This window comes from Heptranchias perlo, chromosome 1 (genome assembly GCF_035084215.1).
Source record: "Heptranchias perlo isolate sHepPer1 chromosome 1, sHepPer1.hap1, whole genome shotgun sequence".
Classification (NCBI taxonomy): domain Eukaryota; kingdom Metazoa; phylum Chordata; class Chondrichthyes; order Hexanchiformes; family Hexanchidae; genus Heptranchias; species Heptranchias perlo.
Window position 1 is genome coordinate 114,418,540 of NC_090325.1, and position 27,423 is coordinate 114,445,962.

The 27,423-nt window shown below is 42.8% G+C and overlaps 1 protein-coding gene across 2 annotated transcripts in view; it reads right to left on the bottom strand.

Moving 5' to 3' along the window:
- The window catches only part of LOC137325227 (septin-11), a 96,409-nt gene extending 72,892 nt beyond the window's left edge, over positions 1-23,517 (bottom strand). Inside the window, exon 1 of one of the 2 annotated variants that reach the window (XM_067990083.1) lies at positions 23,162-23,517. In XM_067990083.1, the coding sequence (XP_067846184.1) occupies positions 23,162-23,188 (27 nt within the window). In that variant the 5' untranslated portion in view covers positions 23,189-23,517. Of the gene's footprint in view, positions 1-22,609; positions 22,718-23,161 lie in introns of those variants that run through there. The other variant, XM_067990092.1, reaches the window with a different exon arrangement.
- Positions 23,518-27,423: the final 3,906 nt, after the last annotated feature.

Below are 27,423 nucleotides of genomic sequence, written 5' to 3' on the forward strand. Positions count from 1 at the left end.
GCAGAGCCTGATTGACTCCTCATCCGCCATCCGTACAACCACACTTCCGTCAGGGTAGCTGCATAGCAATCAGTAGCAAGAGGTCCAAACCAATTTTCCGCTCCCTAAACCAGGGTACTGAGGCCAAATGTAATGCCCCTACTGCATTCAAGTAGGGGCATTACATTTGAGTGTAATGCCCCTACTTGAATGCACAGTCAAGATCAGCTAACTCAGCACAAATAGATATCTCTTAATTAATCTGGACTGGATTGTATCCGATCCCTAATAACTGACATAACTTGATTTTTTTTTTAAGGTATGCACTGCTTAGATAAACCCATGTGGGAAAATATGTCTTAGCTTTAACACCATGAAACCAGGCTTTAGTGCCTAGGAAGACATTTTACAATTGATAGTAAGCCAGCATTAAAATTATAGATACTCGGAAATTAGGGGCCCTGGCATTTAATGAAGTGAATTAACTTATGGAGTCCAGTTAGGAAACTGACAAAGGTCACCCAAAGGCTCAGTGAGTTGATGCACTGATTAGCCAAGCCATACATACAAGCAGGGACCCACACTGGATCCCCAGTCTATGGTGAGTTAGTTAATCTTAACAGGGTAGCAGGAAGAGTGCTACAATTAGCCTCAAGCTGCCAGGCTTTGGAGAACAAGGGAAAAAATTAGTCAGGGTTCTCTTTAATGATCACTATCTAGTGATTCCTGCTGAAAACAGTGTGCAGATGGACATCAGGCAAGGACAGGATTTGGCTGGGCCGGCATGGTCAAATTGCCTGTCCACACTCATTGCCAATGTTTAAAATATGAACAATGACCACCTGGTCAAAGTAAAAGAGGATGGAACTACATATTGAAGAAAGAGGAGAGGCAAAGAAAAAAAGAAATCTGACACATCAGCTGTAAAGTTTAACAAGCAATTGTTAACAGATGAACAGACTTAAAAAGCAAATGTGACTTCTACAGTTGGAAGGTGGGAAGAGGGGGAAAAAGTTATAAACCAAGACTTTGAGGGTTTCTAGCAACTCAACACCAAGCTTAAGAAGTTTCATTCACTGTTCTCACACAATAGAGGGGGAGAGACAGCAAGTGTCCAGTTAATCATTTGTAATTAATGTAGAAGCGTCCAAGTTTTTTTGTCTTCGTGGGCCACATGGGTGCACACCACAGAAACTCAGGAGGCCATGTATAAATTATAAGTCTATGCTTTTATCAATTTGCATAAATCTCAAGCTGCCGATACAGAGTGTTCTAATTTAGGATTTATCCTCCAAAACTGAAAAGCCCATAAAGTCAAACATGTGGCCTAGAGCTGCAAGTTGACACAGTTAAATACAGTTAGATCTAGACAGCAACGTAACCGACACAAAGTCTAGGATGTTTGTGTTCGGTACAAATTCTTACCAGAGTGTCTATTGACACCACTGTGTCAGCCAATGAGTTGGAGGTGGGGCAGGACTTATGGCAGAACTCACTGTAAATAGTGTATTTTACAGCAATGTCTATTTACTCAGTAAACAGAGTCTGTTTAAACAACGCACTACAGCAAACAGTCTATGGGAATAGTGGTGTCATTATATACAGCCACGAACTACAGCAAACCGAACTCATGACCCAAACTGCAGCAACGTCTCCCAATAAAAGTGGAGTGATTTCTCCAGCAAAATGCAGTGAGTGGAGGATAGTTAGATACAAATTATGTGGGTAAAATCAATCCCAGTCACTTACAGGTGTGATTAACGGGGGAATTAACCAATCATCTCCATTCTGGACAGGAACAGTGGTGTCACTGTATGTAACTAATTATTACCCAGTACAAAAATAAGACTTACTTTTGGAGCCTATGAGCACAGCAACAAGAGAAGGCAGGCACATACGCCTGCTGACTGGAGTTTGGAACTGCAAACCTCAGGTGCTTGTGAACTAGTTGCAAGTCTCCCTGAACTATTAAGGAAAATGGTTTTCTTCTCTCTTTCCCTCCCTTTTCACTACACAACCAGTGTTCAGTACATACCGACCATCCACCTGCACAATATGGACACACCCACTGCTGGACCTTCAGAAACTGCAATATACAAAAGGAGCCCAAATGCCAGTTCCCTGACCACACGACAATGGCATTGATCTTGTGGCATAATTACAGAGCGTGGCATTGCAGGAAGTAGTGACCTTTTGAACTTGCGCAATGCGATTTCACTGATGATATTGGACCAAGCTTGAATTAGTCAAAATTTATTTATCGACAGATAAACCCAAAATGGCCCAATTTGATGCTGATCCCTAGAAGTGACAGGCAATACTTTTGAGGGTGTTTGCCTAGGTTTTTTCCCCGAAGGTTTGCCCATTGTACTGTAATCCAATGTTTTCAGTGTAAATCAGTCACAATTGTTCAGCTTTGTCTTCAGCAAGAGGAAATCTAAGTAGACTGAATTTAAACTTACTAGAAGATGCCTCTAAATGCTACAGAATCCAACATGGTGAAGAACTGCAAGTACTGCTTATTATCTAGAACTAACTTAATGCTCTCTGAACTTCCCATTACAGACAGCTCTCAGGAATGCAAGTCTTCTACACTGTTTACATATTATGTAGGTCAAAAGGAAGAAAGGAAGAACTAGACAACCAGGAATTTAAGTTTACATCATTTCAAATTCCCATAGTTTATTCACATGGTCAGCTGTTCCATAGGCTCCATCCAAGCAGGGGAAAAAAAACACCAGCAAGGAAAAGGCCGAGAGGTCAATAGAAACACAGGCGAAGACAGATAAAATGTTATTGTATGGAATCTGAATATGCATATGACAATCGGTGATCGGTACAAACCTAGACAGTTAAGAAATAAATGGATCTCGATATAAGCAAGTATTTACCAAAAATGTGCATACTTGGACATTAAAAGGCTCTACCAAGCACCTTGGGGCGTTTATCCAACCTAAAGGCACTATATAAATGCAAGTTGTTGCTGTTAAAAGACTGAAAATGCATTGGGGGAGTGCGCATCCTGGGATAATTGCCGGAATGCCCCTGCTTGGGATCTCTGCTGCTAATTCTGCCGAAGTTTACTGGGTCAGGGAGAGATCTTAATTTCTATGCCACTTGTGGTCACATCTAGGGCTTTGTAAAAGGGCTGTATTTATTTTTTTATATATAGTTTAATTCCCTGTTTTCTTTAGGAGTCTAGACCATGATCCCAGGCTGGATCGCCAGGTGGGGCCCATATGCAATTTTTGGCAGTACTACAATGATGTGCTCAACTAATGGAAGGCGGCAGACGTGGGAACTACTGACATCGGGTGTCTCTGCCACTCAGCCCTGCCCGTTAATGCACCATTGGCCTTGTAAGGGGCAGAACCCCCGCCCACCTCTTACAAGGTCCTGTAGAATTATGAACATGAAGCTGGGACTGGTCATATCTGGGTCCCAAATAAATATCCGGCCTTCTCCCACTACAGTTATAGCAAGGCTGCATCGGAAGGATCTCAGATTTTCAACCCCAAACTTTATTTTTTCCCCACAAGATTATAAATAGTTTACCCTGATGGTTTAGTCAGTAAATGCAATGAACTTTACAATCCAGCAAGTTTCCACGTTCAATTCATGGTGTGCGCTGTTAGCTAATTTTAGCATGGAAAGTGGTATAGGCACTACAGTACCCTTAAGCTAGAGAGAGGGAAAGGAGACAAAACAAAGACAGCAGGCAGAAGACGACTGAAGAAACAACTAACACAAATATGGTATTAATTTACGAGGGGTCAAAGGGTTGATAGTGCAGCTATTCCAGCAACTTTGAACAATGCAGTCACCTGAAGCAATCAAAATTTTTACAACGATCAGTTGAAGTGTCAATGGATGTTCATTGCAAAAATTTTATTTCAAGAGTGAGAAAGTCAGAGCAAGAGAGCGAGATGCAATCCTCAAAAGCAGTCATAACTAGATTACACTGATTGTAAAGAAAGGATTTCAGATACTTAGACTCCACTGTAATTTTTATTTTTGCAAGAGATTTCCAATGGCAAAAGGGCTTTAATGACAGCCCAGAAGTATATTTGTGTCAATCCCTATAGTGAGGTTTATTTTATTGTGGTTGCTGTCTCTTTGCCTCCTTAGCCACTCCTTATAGTGGGCATTTATCCCAACACCATTCAATGGAAAGGCTACTGCCAAGTGCAAATATTTTGCAATATTTTGAAATGTGCGTTCTAAGGCTGAAGGAACCCACATTGATTTCATCTATACTGCTGAGTGAGGACCAACACTTGATGACATCTCCAGGACAAACCCAATCACACAATCACTCTTTGCTGTACATTTTCTGTTCCATCAAACACTCACTTGTTTTTTTTTTAAAAAAACAATATTCTACACACAATACCAACACATTCCATTCATTGGTGTGAATGCACCATCCTGTGCTCAGCTCTGATTGCACAGATCCTAAATGTTGAATTAGTTTGAAAATATGTGGAAATTAAGCCTTGAGAGCTGTTTACTCACAAATTATGACTAATATTTTTAGACTGAATCATAAAAAGGACTCCAATTACAATTTCCCTATTTTGTTACCAGTTGGGGATTCTCATGTCTACTTCTCGTCCCTGGTGCCTCTTCTCCCTATTATCCGCACAGCAAGAAAGTGGAAAGGGGGAGGTTGTGTAAGTGTTTTCCAACTTAGCCCTAAGGAAGTCACAAAGCCACAAGCTCCAATTGCACAAAGCTGCTGAAAGTCTAGGGGAAAAAATGGACATTTAAAAGCTAAGCTTGGCTAAAGACTATACCTGCCCCATCCCATCTGTATGCATTGTAGACATTCATAAGCATAACTCAAGATCAGACTATCATTTTTAACAGCTAAACAAAAAATATATAAAGTGGGACGATCCGATATCGCATGTTTTACACCCCCACCGAAGTTGAAAGTTCTGCCCTAAATCTTTTGTTGCATCTATGCTGTGGAACGATCTTAACTGTACTTAAGAGTTGCTGATGCTATTCAACTCCGTTTACATTGTGGAGGTTTCAGACCATCACAGTAACACTGAAAATTCCAAGTACTTGTGCTCTACTATTGCTATAAACTCATAATTGCTACTTTTAAGTTTGTGGCTGTGGCTTTTTCTAAAAAGGCAATGAGAGTCTGCACACGTCTGCTTTGCAGAGCACACTCAATGCCACCACTATCTGTTTAGGCTTTTCTCCAATATTTTGGCAGGATAGACCCTGCTTTCATGGACCTCTGGAAGCATTAGTGCCACTTCATTTACATTGAAAATGGAGTCAGGGACTACCTCTGGCAGCATTTTTCTCTATTTAAAAAAAGTTCTTCCTTTTGTCCTCCCTCAGTAATATCCCTCTCCTCCCAAGAACATCAATTTCTTGTTGGGGTACAGTTCCGCTGATATCAGTGGCAATTCTTCTTGTGTGAGCATCAATAATGAGCTATTCCAGCATGAGGGCATCACAGCCAAACCCAATCCTGTAATCCTGTTCATACATGACATCCACACACATGCACTTCCAGCAGGGACTCAATGGATAGTGATCAGATGTTTTGATCTCCCTAAACTAAGGACAATAAGTCTCATTTCAACTCTCCTACTGGCACCTTGACTGAGACAAGCTAACACAACAGAAACTGTCGGTGAAACCTGCAACTTTCCTGGGTTGTCTGATTGAGCTACCTACTCGTCATGAAATTTTTTTTTACAAATGTCACTTGTAACATTGTTTATATCCCAGTAATTCTATTTTGTCCCTTCACATTTCATCTCTGGAGTGTCCACATTACAATATGTGGGCCATATGCAGCGAGTGGGCCTGGCAATCTGACCAAAACCCGAAACAACTTATTTTCTACTTGTGCTTAAATTACTTACTCACTGGTTTGTCCTGTTTGAATATCACGTGTTTGCAGTTTTTCAAAGGGCTGGTCACAGCATTGTTGTCTTGTTTGCAGATAGATCCTAAATCTGCACACCAAGATCTGTTGCAGCAACAACAGCATGAGCTATACACAAATTCATGAGGACAATGACTTATATTTTGTGGCCCTGAATTTCTGCAGGGGTTGTCCCAATCTCCTACTGTAATTTCTATGGGAGATTGCAGAACTCCCAAAGTGTAAACGGCCTTTTTCAGCCATTTATTTGGTTTCTCCAGGGGTTTTGCCGATCTCCCACTGACTCTCACAAGCCTCCATGATACCCAACGAAGTGGCCCACAAAAACAATTCTAACTAGTACACGGTCACTCTCTGTTGTCTCTAACTGCTTTTCAATCTTCTCTTTTATATCTAACCTCACAATTTTATTATCTCTTAGTGAAGATGTCTTACCTTCTGATTTATTTTTAACCACTTGCAGTACTTTTTTGTATCCAAGTTGTACATGCTAGTGACCACTATAGATTTATCTGGTGTCTTTTTCATACAATATTCAGATACAACATTTAATTAAAATCTCAAATTGCATTGTCCTCAGAAACTGCATGGAAAACGACTAAATTTAACCTGCATCTTGCTGGACAAATGGATTTAAATCAATACAAATATAGAGTCTCTAGCATGTTTTCCTGGGGGGAAAGAAAATCAGATGGCGTAAGTCTATCATTGCAGTGTTTAGAAAAATTGTGTTAATATTAATTCCATTTTTTAAAAAGGCTTATATTCCTACAATAAAAACCATTAGAATAAATGATGGAATTGACTAGTGTGCACCACTGCCAATGTAGAAACGCTAACGTAAATTCAACCTTTGATTCTTCCCACTCCTCAAGTCAGTGACTTACTGAGACACAGTTGCCAGCAGCCCTCCAGTACTACTCCCAAGTAGCCATCTTTCATTTCTTCACTTGTGAGCCAGGACTCTATTTGGTGGTGAGGGTGGTGGTGGTGGGGTGGGGAAAGTCAGTAGAGTATCAAAGCCGAGCATGACCACCCAGCATTCACGCATGTGTACTTTCCAGCAGGGGTCACTGGAGAACCCTAAATATTTTTTTCCTCTTTTCCTAGAGAAGAACCACTAATGCCAATTGTGACACCCTACCATCTCCCTAGTTAAAATCAGCTAACTCAGCCCACAGCAGTAATTAAGCTTGTGGTGTTGCTCACCTGTGTCACACCATATAGTATCATTCAACCATCTTGCTCAATCCTAAAAATGTGAACCCAAACATGGAATGATTTCAACAGGCATAAAAACGATATGAAAAAGTCAGCATTTTCATTCTGTGACAAATGGGGCAATAAAGTGAGCCCTACAGCAGCTCTGACCAGGCCACATCTGGTACAATTTGGCATGAAGACCTACAGTTAGTGGAGTACCTATGACAGTCAGCAAAATATTTTATCTCCCAACAACAAACCCTAGCTGAATGTCTGTGTCTGGAGTGGGGAGGAGAAGAATGTCAGCTATGAAGCAGTTGTCCAGCAGGCTCCTTCAGTCACATTCTTCCCAAATGTCATTCATTATTGGAACGTTTTAGTACAGTGTGCATCGCCTGCAGATTTAAGTTTTTGTTTAAAACCAGCTAGTTACACTGCAGGTTAAAGGAGCGAGTCCAATGGGGAGCAGTGCTCACAGGGAGCTCATCTCTGGAAATCACAAACTGTGCGCCCACAATTTCACGAGAAGTACCCCTGGCGAGCTCTGCTCCCCACTAGAATTCTATTTTTCACCTTTTTTTCCTCATTACTATTTTTTAAATAATAGAGTATGCACTTTTCTTTCATGAAACCGATGTAAAGAGGCTACAAGAAAGAAATTAATGTGATACAAAAGCTACTTTAAAAAATAGTAATATTTACACAACTACTGTAAAAACAATAATAGGCATAAAGTTGGCTACTGCTTAGTTCCAACAGGCCAACTTTGTGTCAAGGTATTCATATTGGCAAGTGATTATACTGCAAACAAGAGATGAGGTTTGCAGTACCACAAAAGGCCATTACATACTGAAGATAATGTGAAGATAACATTCAGATCCTATCAGGATGATCTGCTGACCTGATCGAGATGATGCACACCCAATATTCCATTACGAGTCCAGTGTACATACTATGGCTTTCCTCTTTGGTACCAGCTTCAAAACATACCAGGAATCTGCCATTCCTGGAATCAAATGGCCATGGGTTAAAAATCCCACAGGTGCCCATTGTGATTTGGGATGTGCTAACAGTTGTCAGTCAGGATATTATAGGGACAACCTTGCTTTGCAATTGCAGCAGCTTGCTCTACAAAAAATATACCAGATCAATTAACTTCACCTCCTGTTGCTAGGTTTTAGCTGGTTGCAAATCTTTCAGAACAATGGATATGCTATAGGTCAGACCAAACTGCCATGGTGGTGCTGGGATAGCTGGAGCCTGTCAGCTTATAGTTTCAATGCACCAGTGACATTAAGAATTTAAATTTACAAGTTTGGGGGTGAATGAATCCATTCCCATGAGATCATGGAATATTCTAAGTGTCACCTTGCTTCAGTTGGTCAAGAGGCTCATCCTGCACTATAGTTTGCAGATGACACTAAGTTAGGAGGCACAGTAAATTGGGTGGATGGGAACAGGAAGTTAAAAATAACAACTTGCATTTATATGGCGCCTTAAACGTAGTAAAACGTCCCAAGACGCTTCACAGGAGCGTAATCAGACAAAAATTGCCACCGAGCCAAAGGAGGAGATATTAGGACAGGTGGTGACAAAGGTATGTTTTAAGGAGCATTTTAAAGGAGTAGAGAGAGGCACAGACGTTTAGGAAGGAAATTCCAGATCTTAGGGCCCAGACAGCTGAAGGCACAGCCACCAATGGTGAGGCGAAGGAAGTCGGGGATGTACAGGAGGCCAGAATTGCAGAAATGCAGTGTTAATATTTTTCCCCCAAAGAGTAGTAAGAATATGAAACGCGCTACCACAAAAAGAGTAGTTAAGAACATAAGAAATAGGAGCAGGAGTTGGCCATACGGCCGCTTGAACCTGCTCCACCATTCAATGATATAATGGCTGATCTTCCACCTCAACTCCCCATATCCCTTGATTCCCCTAGAGTCCAAAAATCTATCTCTCTCAGTCTGGAACATATTCAACAACCCAGCATCCACAGCCCTCTGGGGTAGAGAATTCCAAAGATTCACAACCCTTTGTGTGAAGAAATTCCTCATCACAGTCTTAAATGGCCGACCCCTTATCCTGCGGCTATGCCCCCCAGTTCTAGACTCTCCAGCCAGGGGAAACAACCTCTCAGCATCTACCCTGTCAAGCCCCCTCAGAATCTTATATATTTCAATTTTCATTCTTCTAAACTCCAGAGAGTTTAGGCCCATTCTACCCAATCTCTCCTCAAAAGACAACCCTCTCATCGCAGGAATTAATCTAGTGTACCTTTGTGGCACCACCTCTAAGGCAAGTATATCCTTCCTTAGATAAGGAGACCAAAGCTGGACACAGTACTCCAGGTGAGATCTCACCAAAGCCCTGTACAATTGTAGTAAGACTTCTTTACTCTTGTATTCCAACCCCCTTGCAATAAAGGCCAACATGCCATTTGTCTTCCTAATTGCTTACTGTACCTGCATGCTAACCTTTTGTGGCAAATAGCATAGATACATTTAAGGAGAAGTTAGATAAGCACACGAAGGAGAAAGGAATAGAAGGGCATGCTGATAGGGTTAGATGAAGTAGGGAGGGAGGAGACTCATGTAGAGCATAAATGCCAGCATAGACCAGTTGGGCCAAATGGCCTGTTTCTGTGCTGTAGTTTTGATGTAACTCGGAAGGATTGTAGGGCTGGAGGAGGTTACAGAGATAGTGAGGGGCAAGGCCATGGAAGGATTTGAACACGAGGATGAGAATTTTAAAATCGAGGTGTTGGGAGCCAATGTAGGTCAGGGAGCACAGGGGTGATGGTGAATGGGACTTGGTGTGAGTTAGGACATGAGTTGCAGAGTTTTAGATGAACTTAAATTTAAAAAGAGGGTGGAAGATGTTCTTATGAGAGGCCGGCCAGGGGAGCTTGGAATACTCAAGTCTGGAGTAACAAAAGCATGGACGAGGGTTTCAGCAGCAGACGGGCTGAGGCAGGGGCAGAGTCGGGTGATATTATGGAGTTGTAAGTAAGCGGCCTTGGTGATGGAAAGGATACGGGGTCAGGGTTAAACAGAATGCTGAGGTTGCAAATGGTCTGGTTCAACCTGAGACAGTGGCCATGGAATCAATCACTAGGGAATGGAGTTTATAGCAGGGACCACAGAAAATGGCTTCGGTCTTCCCAATGTTTAATTGGAGGAAATTTTGGCTCATCCAGGACTGGATGTCAGGCAAACAGTGTGACAACACAACAGCAGTGAAGAGGTCGAGAGAGCTATTGTTGAGGTAGTCCTGGGTGTCGTCAGCATACAAATGGAACCTGACATTGTGTTTTCAGGTGATGTTGCCGAGGGGCAGCATGTAGATGAGAAATAGAAGGGGGTTAAAGATAGCTCCTTGGGGTCTCGAGGTAACGGTGTGGGAGCAGGAAGAGAAAGGGGCATAGATGGGGGTCATTTTAAACCCCAAGAACAGGTGGGTATGGGGCAGGTGGGAGTTGAACATAGTTGTTTTTTGGGTTGCGACTGCAACCCAGCTTTATTTCCAGGTTTAACGTCAGCGCATAAAAGTACAGGCTTCGCAATGGGAATGCAAAGTCCGAAAATTTTGCGGTTGTGACCCAAACAAACAACTATTTTCAACTCCCACCCACCCGAGCTTGATGTTTAAAATCACCCCCAATGGGCAGGCAAAACTTTGGCAGATGGAGTTCAATGTGGGGAAGTGCGAAGTCATCCACTTTGGATCAGAGAAAGATAAACCAGAATATTTTCTTAATGGTGAGAAACTAAGAGCTGTGGAGGGGCAAAAGGATTTAGGTGTCCATGTACACAAATCAGTAAAAGCTAGTGCACAGGTACAAAAAGTAATCAAAAAGGCTAATGGAATGTTGGCCTTTATCACAATTGGGTTGGAATTCAAAAGTGAGGATGTAATGCTTAAGTTGTACAGAGCCTTGGTCAGGCCCCATCTGGAGTACTGCTTTCTGTTTTGGGCACCGAACCTCAGGAAAGATATATTGGCCTAGGAAGGGGTACATGCAGATTTACCAAAATTTTACTGGGGCTTAAAGGGTTAAATTATGAGGACAGGTTGCATAAACTTGGCTTGTATTCCCTTGAGTTTAGAAGGTTAAGGGGTGATCTAATTGAGATGTTTAAAATGATAGAGATTTGATTGGGTAGATACACAAACTATTTCTTCTGGTGGGGGAATCCAGAACAAGAGGGCACAATCTTAAAATTAGAGCAAGGCCTTTAGGAGTGAAATCAGGAAGCACTTTTTCCACACAAAGGGTAGTGGAAATCTGGAACTCACTCACCCAAAAGGCTGCGGATGCTGGGTCAATTGGAATTCTCAAGACTGGGATCAATAGATTTTTGTTGATTAAGGGTATCAAGGGAAATGGAGCAATGGCAGGTAAATGGAGTTAAGGTAAAGGTCAGCCATGATCTAATTGAATGGCGGAACAAGCTCGAGGAGCTGAATGGCCTACTCCTGTTCCTATGTACAGACTTGAGTACATAATCTAGCCTGACACTTCAGTGCAAAATTGAAGGAGTGCTGCATTGTCAGAGGTACTGTCCTTCAGATGAGATGAGATGTCATGTTTGCCCACATAACCACAGCAACTGCACTTCAAAAGTAATTAATTGATTGTAAAGCCCTTTGGGACACCCTGAGGATGTGATTAGGTACTACTTAAATGCAAATTATTTCTTTTTAACTCTCCTGAATTTGTGAAACAAATCTGACAAAAAAGACAAATGTTTGCTAGAAAAGGCAGCATTGTAGCACATGTACTTCTGGTAGAAAACAGGAAAAGGCCATGTATCACATAGCACAGAAATACAGAACACACACAAAGAGCCAATTTGATTCTATGACTCACCTACACAGTATGAAAGATTATAGCTCCCCAATGGCTCAGCAAGTTTGTCCAATGAGTAGCTGAGTCAAACAGACCAGGATGGTCTACTACTTTTTCCTTTCCATGAGGGGGCAGGGGAGGGGGGGTTTGCAGGCTAAAAGCAGACAGCTAGACAATGGAATTAAATTAAATACAAAACCCAGATGTTCTTATTTTCAATTACTTTCCAGTGAATCCACCTCTATTACTTAATTTCTCCTAAATGGGATTTATAAAGATGGCAAAGAACTATAGTGAGGAGAGTACAGTAACCACTTGAGCACCCATGAGTTAAACATAAATTTTACTGACAGATTGTCCCTAAGGTCAGACCTACTGTTCTTAGATTAGAGGAGGCCTTCCTCACATTGTCCTCCCTTCTTCCTCAATTTGTTTGTAGCAAGATTCTTTATAGCAAATATTAGAAAAGCATCAAAACTCATCCAGAAATATCAGTGATGAATACAGTGTATATAATCTGAAAGGGAGGGAAGGACGTTAGTTTTATAATGATTCAGACAGCAGCTCAAGACAGTGTGCACAGCAATGGCCTGTGTTAACATGTATAATGCTCAGTTTGTGGTACTGAAATAATGAATAGACAATGCATTGGATGAAAAAACGGCAACAGTGTGATGTGCCATAAAGGGACACCAGGCCTTCAAACAGCAACCTGAGATCAGAGGGATTTGTTGAAAATATCTTTGCAGACATGTTTCTCTTGCAGGAATTTTATCTCGAGTTTGCATTCAGTTTATATCTTTGAGCCAAGATATTTACAACACTGAAAGTTATATAAATAAAACCAAATGGGTTAAATGTGTAGTGCCAGACTCTTCCCCCCCCCCCCTTCTCTCCATCACCCAGACAAAAAACATTGAATGTTTTGCATCTACAAAAAGCTTCATCTAGTGGAGTTGGCTGTTTTCCCGCCATTCTCAGTTTAACCAACTCTTGTGAACTGTTAAAGCCAAACTAGTGCAAGGGTTGCTGCCGGCAGCAGCCTCAACTTCAGTAGCAACATAAGAAGATAAATTAACTGGCACATTACCTCCGGCATTGAAGAACTCTCTCAGAAAGTGCAGAACACTACCAGAGCAGATGCAAAAAAGCAAAGGGTTGCAGTAAGGCGCAAAAGCCATTATCAGTCGTGCCCAGTGCTCAGTCTGCCCACATAGGTCATTCAAGCAACTTTCATGCTACCGCCCTATACAAAATTTAGTAATTTGTGTTATATAACCTCTTGCACTGGAAGTAATTCTGCAAAACAACTCAGTTCCCTCGCTGTTGACTCACCAGGAAGGATTTGGTAACTATGGAAAACTGCGCATGTATAAAATTTGTGCATGCACAGTTGCTCTGAAGTCACAAACATGATTTTAAAACTACTGCAGACGTGCTAATCTCACACATGCAGTTAAGCAGTCACACTTGTGACTTCAGGTAAGTCTGTGGCCAGACTGCTAAAGCCAGGGGAAGGCTGAAGGCACCTTGGGACATTTTACTACGTTAAAGACGCCATATAAATGCAAGAAGTTGTTGTTGTACACACAGGTCAAGACCTCAATCCACATACGACAAGACCAAAAATTGGAAGATGCGACTGAACTGTTGTTTATATTTTCTGCTCTGGTACCAAGCAGTTGGGGTCACCAAACAAACCCCCTCTCAAGGGAAATGATTGTGCCTCCAGTAGCACTTGTATCACTTTGTTAACTTCACAGGGTCAACAGCCCTCTTGCTGTCAGAGACAAACCTACAAAGTAACTGAAACAGCAGCAGTCAAAACTACACACATTTATTGTTTTGTATTGCCATTGCTATGGAATTCACCTCACAATGTAAATGACAAGAAGTAGAATTTGTATAGTGCCTTAATGCAAATAAATGCCTCAAGACAAACAGACGTAAAGAAAACGAATGCCAAGTCAAAAAGGGAGAGATTAGAAGAGGCAACCAAAGCTTGATCAAAGAGATGGATTTTGAGAGTTTTTAAAGGTGAAAATAGGGGTGCTGGCTGTGGCTCAGTGATAGCACTCTGTTCTGAGTCAGAAGGTTGCGTGTTCAAGTCCCACTACAGGGACTTGAGCACAAAATCTAGGCTGACACTCCAGTGCAGTACTGAGGGAGTGCTGCACTGGTGGAGGTGCCGTCTTTCAGATGAGACATTAAACCGAGGGTCCACCTGCCCTCAGGTGGACATAAAAGATCCCATGGCACTATTTTGAAGAAGAGCTGGGGAACTCTCCTCAGTGTCCTGACCAATATTTATCCCTTAACCATAATTAAAAACAGATTATCTGGTCATTATCACATTGCTGTTTGTGGGACCTTGCTGTGCGCAAATTGGCAGCCACATTTCCTACATTATAACAGTGACTACATGTCAAAAGTACTTAACTGGCTGTAAAGGGTTCTGGGACATCCTGAGGTTGTGAAAAGCACTAAATAAATGAAATGGTGGGGTTCTGGGAGGGAACTGCAAAGATTATAACAAAGGTGGCTGTAGGCTGTGCCAATGAGAGGGGGGGAATACACAGAAGGCCAGTGTTGAAAAGGTGATACTAAACGAAAGCATATTGGAAGGATGGAGTAGGGAAAAGCTCAGGGGGGATTTATAGATGAGGACAAGGACTCTGAATTTAATGGTTTGGGGGAATGTGGGTCCATTGTAGGTCAGCAAGGACAAGTGGTGATGGGTGATTCAGACTTAAAGTAGCAGAGGATACGTGCAGCAGAGTTTCTGAACAAGTTGGAGTTTATGGAGGGTGTTGAATGGGAGGCCAGCAAAGAGGGTATTAAGTAGGTAAATCTGGAGGTGATGAAGGGACTTAAGGGTGCAAACAGAGAAAATTCCACACTACCGTGAACTAGTCTCTGAACAGGCACAAAGGCAAAGAAGATTCTTTGAGCTCAAGACTCATGATGGGCTGTGGGAGAGATCGATCAAGGTGGCCACACCTCAGGTTGATGTGTGGGTAGGGACCCGCGTGTGTGGCAATGGGCCAGATCTCATATCTGGGTGGAGGTTGCAGGTCAGGGCCAAGGTTAAGAATGAGGACAGGCTATGAATCTGGGAGATTGCTTCAGATCACAGCCGAGGTTCAGTGGAGGCAGAGCTGTGGTTTGGGAGGAAGAGTGGAGGCTTTCAGCCCTCTAGATAAGCTCCTATGTTTTCTCCTGTCTGTTCTCTTCTTTCTTGGTTACTCTTGGACTCTTTGTTCCTCTTACTGTGTTTATTAGTTTAGCTCTTTCTCTCTGTTACTTTCTTTTACTCTGTATTTCTTTCTTCTGGTCTCTATTAATCTCCTCTCTCTGTTCTCTTTATTAATCGAGCCCTGTGTTTCTGGCACTACAGCCATGGGGCTGAATGAACAGGGTAGCATGGAACAAGCATGTTCTTCTGTGCAAATACTCATGTTCGACTTTAATTGGATAATGTCCTAAAGTACTGGGCTATGGGTGGGTGTGGTATTGTCTGCATGCATTTTTGTTATGCTAATAATGATATATTTATTTTAAGTGGGGGAGCAACTAACACAGTATTCTTTTTTGATGAATTGTGATTTGCCAGTCACAAAAATAACCAATCAGAAATGACACTAGAGAGATGCGTCTGTAATCCGATTAGTTCCTGCATACATGGTTTTAGCTTTCTTAAATGGTTGAATATATATTGGTTTCTAGCAGCTGATAGGCGGAGGTTCCAGGATGTAACAGGCCAGCAGTGTGTGCTTCGATTGCTTGAAGGGACTCCACAACACTACATTCATTGACAAAAGATTTTTTAAAGACGACAGACAAACCAACTACTTACCCTGTACATCTATCCTACGTGAAAAACATCTATGCACACTTCCCATCAACTTTTTCCGTAAATTCATTTATAATGGAAACTGCGTATGCAAACTTAACGTGCTATAATTACATCCTCCCACCAGTGGAGGTGCTCCAGCCCTATCAATGGCAAGTGGGTGTAATTACAGGACGACAAGTTTATGTAGGCTGTTTCCATTATAAATGGACAAATTATAACAGAAAATGAAAATAAGTACAGAACACATGACTTTAAAATAGGAATTGAATTGCATATGTGCATCCTGGCCCAATTATCCTCTTCTAACCTTGCTTCATCAGAAGACTACACTTGTTTTTGACTCCCTCTGTGCCATATGACAAGAGATCGACTAGTTTAAGACATACATATATCTGTCACACTCCGACACTAATCAGTTTCTACCCAATGTAAAGCTATGTGCAGCCAGAAAATAGAACCTAGCGGGGATAACCTCAGCCAGTTGCTACTGTGAGGGATTGGATGATGCAAGTTGCAGGAAGCATGGTAGCTCAGTCTTCTTCAGCAGAGGGAAAAAGCAAAAAGCGCATTGCAAGTCTGGAGCTCCGGGCTCTCGGCTGCCAATACCTAGTAGGATTTGGCCAGGGTGGTAATGCTGGGACTGTCCCACTGACAGTCTAATAGGGCTTCAAAATTCTCAACGAATATACATTCCATTGAGAAATAAAAACTCCATGGGAGAAGTGATCCATCCGTGGCTAACTAAAGAAGTTAAGGATAATATTAGATTAAAAGAGGCTTATTATGTTCCCAAGAAGAGCAATAAGACTGAGGATTGGGAGAGTTTTAGAAACCAGCAAAAGATGACCAAAAAAATGATAAAAAAGGAGAAAATAGAATGAGAAAAGCAAGAAATATAAAAACAGATTGTAAGAGCTTCTACAAGTATGTAAAATGGAAGAGAGTAGCAAAAGTAAACATAAGTCCCTTAGAGACTGAGACAGGAGAAATTATAATGGGGAATAAGGAAGTGGCAGAGACGCTAAACAAATATTTTGTATCTGTCTTCACAGTAGAAGATACAAAAAACATACCAGAAATAATGGGAAACCAAGGGGCTAAAGAGAGTGAGGAACTTAAAGTAATTAATATTAGTAAAGAAAAAGTACTGGAGAAATTAATGGGACTAAAATCTGACAAATCCCTGATGGCCTACATCCTAGGGTTCTAAAAGAGGAGGCTGCAGAGATAGTGGATGCATTGGTTATGATCTTCCAAAATTCCCTAGAATCTAGAATGGTCCCTGTGGGTTGGAAGGTAGCAAATGTAACATCTCTATTCAGGAAAGGAGGGAGAGAGAAAACAGGGAACTACAAGCCAGTTAGCCTGACATCAGTCGTCGGGAAAATGCTGGAATCCGTTATTAAGGAAGTGGTAACAGGGCACTTAGAACATCATAACATGATTAGGCAGAGTTATGACAGCGATAGTGTGTTTGACAAATCTATTAGAGTTTTTTTTGAGGATGTAACTAGCAGGGTAGATAAAGGGGAACCAGTGGATGCAGTATCTTTGGATTTTCAAAAGGCATTTGATAAGGTGCCACATAAAAGGTTGTTACACAAGATAAGGGCTCATGGGGTTGGGGGTAATATATTAACATGGATAGAGGATTGGTTAATGGACAGAAAACAGAGTGTAGGAATAAACGGGTCATTTTCGGGTTGGCAGGCTGTTACTAGTGGGGTGCTGCAAGGATCAGTGCTTGAGTCTCGGCTATTTACAATCAACATTAATGACCTGGATTGAAGGGACCGAGTGTAAGGTATCCAAGTTTGCTGACGATACGAAGCTAGGTGGGAAAATAAGCTGAGCGGAGGACACAAAGAGTCTGCAAAGAGATATAGACAGGTTAAGTGAGTGGATAAGAAAGCGGCAGAAGGAGTATAATGTGGGGAAATGTGAAGTCATTCATTTTTGTCGGAAGAATAGAAAAGCAGAATATTTTTTACATGATGAGGAAATATTAAATGTTGGTGTTCAGAGAGATTTGGGTGAACTCGTACACGAAACACAGACAGTTAACATGCAGGTACAGCAAGCAATTAAGAAAGCAAATGGTATGTTGGTCTTTATCGCAAGGGGTTTGGAGTACAAGAGTAAGGAAGTCTTGCTACAATTGTATAGGGCCAGTAAGACCTCACCTGGAGTACTGTGTACAGTTTTGGACTCCTTATCTAAGGAAGGATATATTTGCCTTAGAGGCAGTGCAACGAAGGTTCACTAGATTGATTCTTGGGATGAGAGGGTTGTCCTATGAGGGATGATTGAGTAGAATGGGCCTATACTCTCTGAAGTTTTGAAAAAAGAGGTGATCTCATTGAAACATACAAGATTCTGAAAGGGCTTGACAGGGTAGATACTGAAAGGCTGTTTCCCTTGGCTGGAGAGTCTAGAACTAGGGGGCATAGTCTCAGGATAAGGGGTCGGCCATTTAGGACTGAGATGAGGAGGAATTTCTTCACTCAGAGGGTTGTGAATCTTTGGAGTTCTCTACCCCAGAGGGCTGTAGATGCTGAATCATTGAATATGTTCAAGGCTGAGTCAGATAGATTTTTGGACTCTAGAGGATATGGGGATCGGGCAAGAAAATGGAGTTGGGATCGAAGATCAGCCATGATCTTACTGAATGGCACAGCAGGCTCGAGAGGCCTTATGGCCTACTCCTGCTCCTATTTCTTATGTTCAATGTGCTCTGTGTGACAGCTGCAGCTCGATCTCTTACACTTAGTTTTGGCTCTGCTCAAATTCCTGTCTTAAGGCCTACTTGTATTCCACGAGGTGTCTCAGACATAGCCGTTGACACTCTGTCTCTGGGATACTTTGTTCCTCACTTCCGATGCTGCCAAGTCAAAGGGGGTTAAATTGGACATAGGCAGGGATGCAAAATGGGCAGTATTGCATTGGTCGCCCGATACACGCCCTGCCTGATATACAATGCAATTGACTTCAATAGAACTAAATATCGGGCCATCGTATGACGGGCAGCAAAAGCGATTCCGCCTGCTTTGCGTTCCCACCCAAGTCCAATTTCACCCCTAAAGTATTTAAAATTCAGAAGACAATTTGGGAATTGGAGTGAAGTGTGTCAGGACCTTCATTGCACTCCACCAAAAGCGAACCCAGTCATACAAACACAGAATGTTCTTAATTACACACAAATTCAGTTTTGGAATAGCTGCTCTTGGGTACTCCAACACTGTTTTCATGCCAATTTATCCCAATGGCACATGAACCATTCCATACTCCAATGTCCCAATCACTTCCAGCCTTCAAGTTTGGCCGTTCACTCGATAGGGGTTGATAGCTGCTTGCCACTTACTGTCTAGGCTCAACCAAAGAAGGGCCTATTGGATGTATCGGATACCTATTATCATCCAAGAAACAGAGTCAATGTCCTTAGGTGAGCAAACTAAATTGGGGGTGGGTGGGAGGGGTGAGGAATAGTAATTCAATGATTAGCTTGCTTTTGCACCTAAATTAACCATTCAAGTGCTCCAGTTAAGATGGGTTTCATTTATCGATCTAGTGAATACTGATGTAAATGACACATTATGCTCTCTCTAACATCTAATATCGTGGTGAGGAATTTCAGTCAGCAAATGGAAGCCAAAATTATGTATGCATTACTACCCAAGATGCCCAAGGCATACTATAAGAACACATTATTCTTGTCCTATTACTAAGTTGGTAAATGTTTGATAAAGTAAATTCCCCTTATTTTAAAACTTCACTTTAGCAGCACAGCTGTAAAAATATTTGTCCAATGCTTTGGGGTTCCCAAACTGGCAGAAGCTGTAGTCAATATGTTGAAAAATATACATTTATTTCACTTGACGTTTATACATGCCTGTAAATCATGCAATATTAGGTAAAGTAGTATATATTCAGTTTCTGCAGTGAAAGTCCTCATATTTCTCAGCAGCTCACGGCCATTAAAATGGTAGAACATTTAGACAAATCATGACCACAATGTGTGCTCTGTTCTACTAACTGTAGAAATAGACTCTCATCAACCAGGGTTATCCTCTATTCTGCTCCATGGTGTTACAATCAGCTATTATTATATGCTTCCATTACTGAGACACTACTTCTGACAGGATATTTACAGGATAGTGTAAAAGGGTATATTACCAATTTTCTTCTCTTTTTCTCTGTTCACAAAACAAAAGTAGTTAGCATATAGTCAACCAATGCCACCAAAAGCAATTTAACTCATGGCTTTCTGTGGGATCTTGCTGTTGACAAAATGACTGTACTATTTGCTTACCTAACAGTGACTGCAATTCTAAATTAATCAACTACGCAAAATGCTTTAGGATGTCCTGAGAGCATGATAAGGTAGGAGAAAGACTGCGCATTTAAATATATAGTAAATGCAGCTGAGTTAAAATACTCCAGGGGATGGTCCTACAATAGCCTTGTCCTGGAGTAGATATTCCTTCAAATCTTTCTACCATATTTCCGCTATACATAATGGCTATACAAAAATAGAACTACCGTTCATTTTTTGAAAAAAATTACTACAGGTATAAGTTTGACTTACAGAACAAATACTCAGGGCATGGTCACTGTAGGGTCTTATCTTGAGAGTATTCCTTCTCACTTCCTCAATTTCATGCACCAAAAACTTCTCCATCTTACACACATCGTTACTCCCTCAAGCTTGTCATCACATGAAATCTCAACCTCAAAAGGTCAACCAATCAGCCTCAAAGTCAGCTCCTTCATTAAAGCTCACCACGTGGTTCCTCGACTCTCCACCATCAGTTCAAAACCATCCCACTTCCACTTCTTGGGCGTGCTTGACAGCATAATGAACCAATCCCTATTCTCTGGTGTTGTCCAGACCGTTTTCAAAACTGCCATGTTAAAAAGGCCAGCCCTGATCTCTGTATTCCCTTTAAGTTAACTGTTCTCTCCAACCTCTGAGCACATTGTTCCCACCCAAATACACACATATCTTTTCCATTTTGAGTTCCTCTAATCTGGTTTCCAGCCCATTTGCACCAATGAAACTGGTCAAGTCAAACTGATCAACATCCTGTGCAACTGTGACCATTATTCACAATGAACATCATGGATTTGAAGGCTGTTGCCAGTTTCTGACTGTCTAGCAAATAACAAATCCTGGATAATCAGAATTTCCTTCAGCTCAACATTCACAAAAATTGAAGCCATGCTTTTGGACTCCCGCCAGTACCAATGTACTTCTATCCCTATCACAAGCTAAATCTGATAATACATAATCTTAGCATTATATCCAACCCTGAGCTGAGCTTTTTAACCCCACATCTGGTCCATCTCCAAGACCACATTCTACTACCACTGTAACATTCCCCATTTACACACTACTTCCCATTAGCAGAAGGGTCGAGAACCAGAGAACACACACTTAAGGTGATTGGTCAAAGAACCAAAGGTGACATGTGGATAAACTTTTTTTTTTAAAACTCAGCGAGTAGTAATGATCTGGAATGCGCAGCCTGAAAGGGCGGTGGATGCAGATTCAAACTTGGCTTTCAAAAAGGAATTGGATAAATATTTGAAGGGAAAAAATTTGCAGGGCTACGGGGAAAGAGCGGGGGAATGGAACTAATTGGATTGCTCTTACAAAGAGCCAGCATGGGCTCAATGGGCTGACTGGCCTCTTTCTGTGCTGTAACCATTCCATGATAACCACCCACTGCTGCTAAAATCCTAATCCATGCTATCATCTTGAGGATAAACTTACCCAACAATATTTTTGCCAGGCTCCCCCCACCTTCTTCACAAACATCAACTAAAACAGCACGGCCCGTGTCCTCTCTAGCACAAAGTTCCCCAAGTTCTGCTGCGTGAGCAAATGGACTTCAAGATCCTTTTACTTGTTTTCAAATCTCACCACAGCTACATTCCATCCTATCTTAGTGATCTCTAACTCTACATGCCTGCCTTCGCCATCCATTCAACTGACTCTGGGCTATTGCTTCTTCTCTATTCCCTCCATCCATTAAGAGTTGATCATTTAGATATCACACTGCTGCCTCTGGAATTATCATCCAAAACTTCTTCACTCTGCTAACCTTCCTGTCTTCAAATGCTTCCCAAGAACTCTTCTCTTTCATTGTGCCTTTGGTCGTCTCCTCCTCCTTTTCCCTTTTTTTTGCTGGATGTCTGTCTTTTTACTGTAATCTTTCTGTGCAAGCTATTGTTGAGAAGTCATTTAAAGGCTGTAATTCAATCAAGATTTCCTGCTTATGTTCACTCATTATTGTTGGGCTTGCACTTTACCGATGTCGCCATCAGAAGCTTTAGTATTATGACCTTAATTGTTTTGTATATTAATATTGATTATCCAACTTTTAACGAGATCTTAAACAAGCCCCACCCACCTCCGTTCTCTTTGCCAAAATAACATGATGTTGTCATCTGCCACATGGCAAATGGGGAGAAAATGTAGACAGTTCAAGCCAAGATGCAAAGAACCCTCTCCGTTTGCATTCCAAAACATGTAAAATCGGACATGAAATGGATCAGTTTGTAAAATAACAAAATAATAATTTGACACTATAGCTTTACACCAGCCTTTCGTCGGAATTACTAATCCTCCTATCTAGATTACAAATTGCACTTTTAGAAAGAACAGGAGTTGACCATTCAGCCCCTCGAGCCTGTTCCACCATTCAATTAGATCACGGCTGATCTGTATCTTAACTTCAGTCACCCGTTTTATTACGAAAATTTTAAAGAAAAGAGAAGCTGCAAACAGACGTTCACGCCTTCCTACCCCCTCGCATATGATGCTCAGTTGATGAGTCAGTGCAGCTCAGCTCTTGAACACAGGCCCCTCATTTCCCACAGCTTCCTCTGTGTGTGTATAGGAAGCCCAGTCAGCTCTGAGCAAACTGCTGGAAGTACGGGTGAGGCATCCATCCCCGTCCGGTCCAACTCACCACCACAGCGGTCTCCACCAGTGCCGCGGATCTTTCACTTTAAGTAACAGAACATAAAATAATCCACCATAAGACCGACGCCATTGATACTTGTTAACGGAAGGGAAAGGAGACTGGACACGTCTTAACCTCGGCTACCTACTGACCAATACATGCAAATACCCCGGCTCTCCCAACTGAAATACTTAATGTGCTATTTTACCAACTGGTTGAGCTGCAGTTTTTTTTTAAAATTAACCCCCTTTTGCCGTTGTTTTAACAGTTAAACCCCGTTCAAACTCGGCAACTGTGCGGTTTAACGGTATTTAATTAACAGGAGGAGGAAAAAAAAATAAAAGTCCAATCGCATTCATAAGAGAAATGTTAAATTAAAAATGGGCACTCACAGGCTTCCTTCCTACCACTGCAGCCATTCCTGGGTTGATGATGTTACTGTGGCTCTGACCCGTGTGTGGACGGTGCGAGTGCCGGCGTGCTGTGCTCTGCTCCTGCTCCTGCTCCCGCTCCCGCTCCGAGAGTTGCAGCCTCTCCGCTCACTCTCTGCTCTCTCAATATGGCATCCTGCACACGGCCTCCTCGCCCCCCACACACACACACACAAGCACAAGCACACACCGCCCGCAGGGGTACAGCGCAATCTACAATTACAACTTGAAATACTGTATCCGCCTCTCATGCAACAAGGTATCCAAACGCAACAATTTGGGTCGTTATGCTGTAACAAACCCCGCAGAGTACGTTCCCATAAAGCGCACGTGATACTGCTAACATAACGCAAAAAGAACTTGCACCCCCCCCCCCCCCCCCCATCACAGTGACTTACTCTGGTCCGGGGGTGGAGGAGATTAAAACAGCTGCTTCGTGTATGTCTTTTCGTGGAAGTTTGTTGTAAGCGGTTATTTCTGTATTTGTTTACATTAATAAAAAATAACGTTTAAAATAGCAGAACATCGAATACGTCCCCACAATGTGCTATTTGGACCATGTATTTGGATATTCAAATCATCTTGATTTGCATCACAAGTTAATGTAATTATTGTAACTAAAAGGATTTGTTCATACCACTAATGTATTTAGCACATCATATTCTATAATAAAAAAAACAAAAAAATAACTGCAAATGCTAGAAATCTGAAACAAAAACAGAACATACTGGAAACACTCAACAGATCAGTCAGCATCAGATAAGTTAAAGTTTCAGATGTAGACCCTTTATCATGGGTAACATTTGCGGACTGCTCCCCCCGCCCCCACCCATCATTTCAGCCTGTTCTTGCCCCACGGAACTTATTTCTTCCTATCTCGACTCTATTTTTTCTCCCCTTGTCCAGCCCTTCTGACCTACATCCTCAACTCTTCCGCCACTTCAACAGTTTCCAACTTCCCGCCTTAACCGTCTCCTTTTCACCATGGATGTCCAATCCCTCTACACCTCGATCCCCACCTGGACAGCCTGCGGGACCTCCACTTCTTCTTTGAATGGAGGCCCAACCAGCCCCCATCCACCACCACTCTCCTCCGCCTGGCTGATCTTATTCTTACGTTGAACAACTTCTCCTTTGACTCCACTCACTTCCTCCAAATAAAAGGTGGCACTATGGGGCCTAGCTATGCCTGCCTTTTTGTGGGATACATGGAACATTCTTTGTTCCTGTACTACTCAGGTCCCCTCTCTCACCTCTTTTTCCGGTACATTGATGACTGTATCGGTGCCACTTCCTGCTCTCGCCCCGAACTGGAGAATTTCATCAACTTTGCTTCCAATTTCCACCCTTCCCTCACCTTCACATGGTCCATCTCCGACTCTTCCCTGACTTCTCTATCTCCATTTCTGGGAATAGGCTGTCAACTAATATCTACTATAAGCCCACCGACTCCCACAGCTACCTTGATTACACTTCCTCCCAACCTGCTTCCTGTAAGGACTCTATTGCCTTCTCCCAGTTTCTCCATCTCCATCGCATCTGTTCTGATAATGCCACCTTCCACACCAGTGCTTCCGATATGTCTTCATTTTTCCTCAACCGAGGATCCCCCTCCACTGTGGTTGACAGAGCCCTCGACCGTGCCCTCACCCCTTCCCCACCCTCCCAGAACCATGATAGGGTCCCCTTGTCCTCACCTTCCACCCCACCAGCCTCCACATTCAGCAGATCATCCTCCGCCATCTCCAGTGTGATGCCACCACCAAACACATTTTCTCCTCCTCTCCCCTTTCAGCATTCCAAAGGGACCATTCCCTCCATGACACCCTGATCCATTCTTCCATCACCCCCAACACCTGCTCTCCTTCCCATGGCACCTTTCCCTGTGAGCGCAGGAAATGCAACACCTACCCCTTCACCTCCTCCCTTCCCACCGTCCAGGGCCCCAAACATTCCTTCCAGTTGAAAAAGTGATTTACTTGTACTTCTTTCAATTTAGTATACTGTATTTGCTGCTCATGATGTTGTATCCTCTACATTCGGGAGACCAAATGCAGATTGGGTGATCATTTTGCTGAACACCTCCGTTCAGTCCTGCAAGTGTGACCCTGATCTTCCAGTCACTTGCCATTTTAATTCTCTGTCCCACTCCCACTCTGATCTATCTTCGGCCTCTTACGCTGTTCCAATGAAGCTCAACAGAAGCTCGAGGAACAGTACCTCATCTTTCGATTAGACACTTTACAAACTTCTGAACTCAACATTGATTTCAATAACTTTACATCAAAACCACTGCTCCAATTTTTTCAATTGTAAACAATTTTACAACACCAAGTTATAGTCCAACAATTTTTTTTGAAATTCACAAGCTTTCGGAGGCTTCCTCCTTCCTCAGGTGAATGTTGTGGAAATGAAATCCTCGAACCCTTCGCATTTATAAATCACAGAACAATGCCTGGTGATTACAGATAGTCTTTCCAACTGCCCGTTGCCACGGCAATCACAGTGTGCTGACAGAGAGGTGTTACCAAAAAGGCCACCGAGTATACAAACCACCAAAAAAAAATAGAAAAGACAGCAAATGACCCGTTATATTAAAAACAGATAACATATGTTCGCTGGTGGGGTTACGTGTAGCGTGACATGAACCCAAGATCGCGGTTGAGGCCATCCTCATGGGTGCGGAACTTGGCTATCAATTTCTGCTCGACGATTTTGCGTCGTCGTGTGTCTCGAAGGCCGCCTTGGAGAACGCTTACCCGAAGGTCGGTGGCTGAATGTCCTTGACTGCTGAAGTGTTCCCCGACTGGGAGGGAACCCTCCTGTCTGGCGATTGTTGCGCGGTGTCCGTTCATCCATTGTCGCAGCGTCTGCATGGTCTTGCCAAAATTGTTGGACTATAACTTGGTGTTGTAAAATTGTTTACAATTGTCAACCCCAGTCCATCACCGGCATCTCCACATCATGGCGACCAACGACACCACAAACTGCCGGCTCACAGTGGAAAGGATATCCAAGAAGATCGCGCATTTAGACACAGACATCAAGTTTTTACAGAGCTGCAAGAAAGCAGACAAGATCCCGAAAGGACTACAGATCACAAACCCACATACAACTCGAATTACGCTGAGAGACTCTGCCGTCGTACCTCTCGCACACTCCGCAACCATCTCGTACACCCCGCAACCATCTCGTACACCAACTCTACAGCAGACGCCGCAACCTCAAAACTAAGATAGAGTCCATACTCTCATCCTGTACTCAGGACACAGCAGACCAGCTACGAGATACCGCCAAACAGACGAGGCAACGGAACTACGCTGCCTACATGAAAACCAAGAGCAGGAAGCTTGAGAAACTCGGCATCACCACCAGCATCGACCAAGCTTCCCCTGGTACCACGGTTGCAACCACAGGGAAGTCCATCGTCAATTTGTCCGACCACACCCTTCAACCAGACGAAATCGAAGTTCTCAGCCGAGGGCTCAATTTCTGCCCCACTACCAAAATGGACCCCATTAGTCTCGCGGCGGACACAGAGGAATTCATCAGGAGAATGAGGCTCCGGGAATACTTCCACAAACCCCAAGATTTCAGCAGTGAACCCAATGAGACAATCAACGATCCGGAACAGCAGACAGAGGGATCTGCGGTACAGCAACCGAAGGAGAAAGAGTCACACTGGACTCCTCCGGAGGGTCGCTGCCCTCAGCTTGACATGTATGATCAAGCTGTCAGGAAATGCGTCAATGCTAGATTCATCAGCCGCACTCGGAAGACAGTCCAGAATGTCACCCGAGCACAACGCAACGCCATCAACGCTCTCAAGACCAACCGCAACATCGTCATCAAACCAGCGGACAAAGGAGGAGCCATCGTCATACAGAACAGAACGGACTATTGCAAAGAAGCATACCGACAACTGGACAACCAGGAACACTACAGACGGTTACCCGCAGATCCGACCAAAGAACACACCCACCAGCTCAACAAACTGACCAAGACCTTCGATCCAGACCTTCAAAGCATCCTACGCGCTCTCATCCCACGTACTCCCCGCGTGGGAGACTTCTACTGCCTCCCAAAAATACACAAAGCCAACACACCTGGACGTCCTATCGTATCAGGCAACGGAACCCTGTGTGAGAACCTCTCTGGATACATCGAAGGCATCCTGAAACCCATCGTGCAGGGAACCCCCAGCTTCTGTCGCGACACTACAG